At 39.7% G+C, this 5,914-nt stretch overlaps 1 protein-coding gene across 1 annotated transcript; it reads right to left on the bottom strand.

The window, feature by feature from the left end:
• Positions 1–288: 288 nt before the first annotated feature.
• On the bottom strand, positions 289–5,437 carry LOC143691148 (uncharacterized). Its single transcript, XM_077169203.1, is given in 2 exon segments — positions 289–3,922; positions 4,169–5,437. Coding segments are annotated over 2 exon segments (1,944 nt in total). The 5' UTR covers positions 5,090–5,437; the 3' UTR covers positions 289–2,899.
• Positions 5,438–5,914: the final 477 nt, after the last annotated feature.

Genomic DNA, 5,914 nt, shown 5'->3' with positions numbered 1-5,914 from the left:
TATCCACAAGTTCACCCCATCTGCCCACTGCCGCCTCCAATATAACCCATATGCATCACAACCTCAAGGACTATGATGCACCCGGTGCAGAATCTAATCCATTTCTGAGAGCACAGGAACTACTCCTAAACCAGTCCCCTGACCACAGTGACTGGATCATGGTGGATGAGTCAACCAGGGCCAATAAGATTAAATGCAGGGTGGGCCACGGTGGCTCAGCAGGCAGAATGCTTGCCTGTGATGCCAGAGGACCCAGGTTTGATTCCTGGTGCCTGCCCACGTAAAAAAAAAAAAAAAAAGACTACATGCAGATAATCATATTGGGACTGTCCAAATAAATAATCACACCCTTTTCCCCAAGACTTCAACTTGAGAAGAGGGAAGCCTGGAGCTTCCAGGGTCCTCTATGAAGAAAGCAGCCTGCCTTGGAGAAAAGCAAGTATGGAAGGATGCACAGTCAAGATATGGAGAAAGATTTCATCCAGATAAATTATTTTAGGCTCATGATCCAGTCATGCCTAAAACTAGTTACACCCAAGAACCTCTCAATAAGCAAGCCAGTAAATTCCCTCCATAACTTACAAAAATGAAAGGAATTATGAAAATCCAGAGTCTTGGAGAAGTCGTTTGCAATATATGTATATATAATATACATATTATATCATATATAATATATAGTTGACATATGTATGCATCTATAAAGAGATATACACACATATACAATAAATAAGACACCAGATGGAAGCCCTTCAAATCAACAAAATAATGCTTGAAAAGGTGTTCTTATAAGATATCCAGATGGTCAATAAGCATATGAAAAAGTACTGAACATCACTACATATCAGGAATATGCAAATTAAAGTCAAATATGATATACCACTGTACTCTGCTGAATGAATGAAATTAAAAAGTCCTGTCCCGGTATTGGAACTAGAACTCTATTATATTGCTTTGGGCAATATACATTGATCAACTGTTTTGCAAAATGGAACACCTAGAAAAACTAAACATACAGCCTAATAAGATTCAGTCATCTCATTCCTACATATATATCATGAAAAATAAGTAAATAAATCTACCAAAAGAGCAACCAAAACAAATCCTAATAATATATGCAACAAAATGGATTTCAGGCATGTTGAGCAAAAGAAGCCACACACAAAGTATACATACTGTGTTTTAACATTTATATGAAAACCAGGAACAAACCTAATCAATTGCAGCAAGAGTCACAATTGTGGTTTGGTAATTACTGGGAAAGGGCATAAGTAAACTTCCTGAAGTTCTAGAAATGTTCTACATTTAAGAGGATATACACATGTGAAATTTCATCAAGCTATACATTTAAAATTAGTACTACATGCATATTAGTGTATGTATACCTTAATAAAAAGGTAAAAACTGATTAAAGGAAAGTATATTTCTAGAGATAATTGGAAAATACAAAGAAACAAAAAGAGAAGCTAAATATGCCTGAAGAAGCTAAAACCAAATAGCTTTCATCTCCTCAGATAAAAAGGCAGCAAAATTTTCCTTGCTGTCTGAGGGTATCACATATAAATCCTTGTCCACTAAATGTGATAACATCTCTGATGCTTACCTCAATCCTGCCTATGATAATTTGTCACAACTCCTTGCATTTTCAAAATCAGAGTGGGCTTGCATAGTATCTTTCCCCATCAACAGTGTCATGATGAGCAGCACTGTGCAGACAATAACTCTGCCCCAAATTAGGACCAATTCTAGTCAGTTGATGTACCAGGAAAACCATATCAACAAAATGATAAAGCCAAAGCATGCCAGAAAACCCCAAAAGGATTTTGTGCACCTTCAGCAACAATTGTCACCAAGGCCTTACTGTTTTGTTTTGAGCCAATTATTGATTGCTAAACCCAATAATCAGGAAAATGAGCTGGAAACTAGAGCATGCCAAGCCCCTAAGCAGCTGTCTACTTGTCAAATGGCCCCATGATACTGACAGTAATATTTGCTTTATTCATTGTCTTCCTTGCCTTCTCATGAAATTTCTTTGATAATTCTAACCAGGAATACGCCAAAGAAGTGATGTGGAAAATGTAGTCCTCAGCCCTACCTAGTTAATATAACATAAACCAGCCCAACCATCTTTACTTATCTTTACATCACAAGGACACAAGGACAAAATACAAAATTACCTCATTGGATAAGACCATCCATTTTCAACACATTAATTTTTGCTGAAATCACTTAGTGGATGGGAAAATCTATTAATAGCAAAGACTGATAACCTCAGTAAATGTAAGTTCTCTTAGTTAAAAAAAGGGACACATAAATATTGGGTGGGCCATGACCAGTATCTGCCATTCTAGACAAAAAAGATTCTCCATAGTAAAGTTTAACATGATTTCACATTTAGACCCAATTAGAGTTCATTAGAAAACAATTTAAAAACACTACTCCTACTTGCATATAAATATATATACACTTCTATGGGTTCATAGGGCCCTCTAAGGGTTCATAAGGACTTTGTAGTGGAAATAAGACAATATTTATGTCTGAACCATAATAAAACCTCATACTAAAATGTGTATGGCTAGAGTTAATGAGGTATTAGAAGGAAATTTATCACCTTAAATGTTCATATCAGAAAATAAACTGTGAATTTTAAAGTAGTTCACTTTAAGGATGAGGCACTGGCAAAGGAAATACCACAATGATAAGAATTCATGTCTGGAATGAATTTTGTTATGCACAATATAGTGATGTTCATGAAGACTTCCCCACATGGTTTACATGCCAAGTTTTCAAAAGTTTTTAAAAGAATGAGTGATAACTAATGGGCTTCCTCTTACATTCACAGGGTGTCCCCACAGTGTGAAATCTTACATGTTGCCTAAGATTAGAAAAAGTATCATACATATCACATGTGTATGTTTTCTCTAGTGTGAGTTTTCACATGTCTTCTAAAGTAGGCAGGACAAACAAAGGCTTTCCCACATTCCTTACATTCATAAGGTTTCTCTCCAGTGTGGCTTCTCACATGTCTTCGAAAGGATGAGGGACAACTGAAAGTTTTCCCACATTCCAGACATTCAAAGGCTTTTTCTCCAGGGTGCATTCTTGCATGGACAGTAAGATATGAAGAATGACGGAAGGCTTTCCCACATTCCTTGCATTCATATGGTTTCTCCCCAGTGTGTGTTCTCATATGAATCCTGAGGGCTGAGGGATAAATAAATCCTTTCCCACATTTCTTACATTCATAAGGTTTCTTTCCAGTATGAGTTCTTGTATGTACTGTAAGATGGGAGGAACTAATAAAAGCTTTCCCACATTCCTTACATTGATATGGCTTCTCTCCACTGTGAGTTCTTAAGTGTTCAGTGAGGGATGATGAATGACTGAAGGCTTTCCCACATTCCTTACACTCATATTGTACCTTTCCAATGCGATCTCTCACATGTGCTCTAAAGGATGAAGGACAACTAAAGGCTTTCCCACATTCCTTACATTCATAGGGTTTCTCTCTGCTTTGATTTCTCACATGTGTATTAAGGGAAGTGGGAAGATAGAAGGCTTTTCCACATTCCAGACATTCATAGGGTTTCTCGCCAGTGTGCTTTCTCATATGAATACTCAAGGAGGAGGGACAATTGTAGGCTTTTCCACATTCCTTACATTTATAGGGTTTCTCTCCAGTATGTATTCTCACATGAACATTGAGTTTTGAGGACTCACTGAAGGCCTTCCCACACTCTTGACATTCATAAGGCTTCTCTCCAGTATGAATTCTTATATGTATTATCAGGTGGGAGGAAGAACTAAAGGCTTTCCCACATTCCTTACATTCATAAGGCTTATCTCCACTATGAATTCTTCTGTGTTTAGAGAGAGAGGAAGAGCAACTAAATGCTTTTCCACATTCCTTACATTCATAAGGTTTCTCTCCACTATGAATTCTTTTTTTTTTTTTTTTTTTTTTTTAAGAGAGAGGGAGGAAGGGAAGGAAAGACAGAGAAGGAAGGAAGGATGGAAGGAAGGAAGGGAGGAAGAAAGGGAAACATCTTTAAACATTTTCTTGTTTTTTATTATATTTTGTTTGTTTGTTTGTTTTTTACATGGGCTGGGGCCGGGAATCGAACCGAGGTCCTCCGGCACGGCAGGCAAGCACTCTTGCCCGCTGAGCCACCGCGGCCCGCCCTCCACTATGAATTCTTTTGTGTTCTGTGAGCGATGAGGAACAACTAAAGGATTTTCCACATTCCTTACATTCATGGTTTATCTTTGCAGTATGACTCTTCACGTGTGCCCTAAAGGAAGAGGAACAACTAAAGGCTTTAATACATTCCTTACATTCATAAGGTTTCTCTTCAATAGGATTTTTCACATGTTTCTTAAAGGATGTGAGAAAATGGAAGGCTTTTCCACATTCTTTACACCGATAGGGTTTGCTTCCAGGGTGAGACTTGATGTGATTTTTAAGGGATGAATGATCCATGAAGGCTTTTCCACACTCATAACATTCATAGGGTTTTACTCCAGTAGTTCTATTGCAAATATTAAGATTTGTAATTTGGCTGCAGGTTTGCACACATTGATTTCATTCATTACATTCAGAGATGCTCTCCACCATATGATTTCTCAAATGTCTCCCATGGTTTTTATTCTGATAATTGATATTATAGAATTCCCAGTTTTCATGTAAAATGGAGGACCAGGAATCATTCCTTTTCAATATAACTATTTTCTGTTCATTGGATATTTTTCCTCCATAAATATCTTGCTGAGCAACTGACTCATTGGTTTTAAGATGAATCTCAAAACCTTCCTGGTGTTCCTTCTTAAAGGTGCTCTGGGGAAGTCCTCTCTTCACTGTCTCCGTGACTTCCACTTGTTTCCACTGAGAAATCAGATGAGGTATGTGTAGGGGACACCCTAGTGGGGCCAGGTTCTGGAAGTTTTCCAGCATCACATCTCTGTAGAGGTTCCTCTGAGAAAGATCCAGCAAAGCCCACTCTTCTTGGGTAAAGTCCACTACCACATCCTCAAAGATCACTGAGTCCTGTGTCATATTTTTCAGAAATTCAGCAGCTATTCTTTCTTCCCCCATGTCCCCTTCATAAAGAAAGGCAGGTTATTGAGCTGTTAGAGCTGGATATAACGTATCAAATTAATGCTGACAAGCAAGGGTACAATTCACAGATTAAATAACATCTCTTGGATAAGGAAGAGAGGCAAGGGGCGAGCTGAGGCACATTTCACCCAGAGCTCACAGAACTTGCCGAAATCCACACAGCAGCGTAGAGAGAACTATGCCACGGCCCGGATCCCGCGACCCGAATGGCAGAGATGCTGGTCCTCTCTGGAAAGACAGCAAAGGTTGTTTCTGGACACCGATTAAACAGGAATCACCCTGACTGAGGGACCCGCTCCAGAGCTCCTGATTCAGCAAGTCAGAAGGAGCTGCGGGCGAGGGAGGCGCAGCCAGGCAGCGGGAGGCACGCGTCCCGGCGAGGAGGGGCGGGCGCGGCTCCGCAGTGGCCGCGGGAGGCAGGGGCAGCCCCTGCTGACCGCGGGGACCCCGGCCGCCGTCAGCCCTCCCACCACTGCCGGTCTCTTTAATCCATTTTGAGTTAACTTTTGTATAAGGTGTGAGATGCAGGTCTTCTTTCATTCTTTACATATGGATATCCAGTTCTCTAGGCACCATTTATTGAAGAGACTGTTCTGTCCCAGGTGAGTTGGCTTGACTGCCTTATCAAAGATCAAATGTCCATAGATGAGAGGGTCTATATCTGAGCACTCTATTCGATTCCATTGGTCAATATATCTATCTTTATGCCAATACCATGCTGTTTTGACCACTGTGGCTTCATAATATGCCTTAAAGTCTGGCATCGCGAGACCTCCAGCTTCGTTTTTTTTCCTCAAGATG

This window comes from Tamandua tetradactyla, chromosome 7, assembly GCF_023851605.1.
Source record: "Tamandua tetradactyla isolate mTamTet1 chromosome 7, mTamTet1.pri, whole genome shotgun sequence".
NCBI lineage: Eukaryota > Metazoa > Chordata > Mammalia > Pilosa > Myrmecophagidae > Tamandua > Tamandua tetradactyla.
Note: the sequence above shows the minus strand (reverse complement) of the source record. Positions and strands in the feature narration are given on the sequence as shown.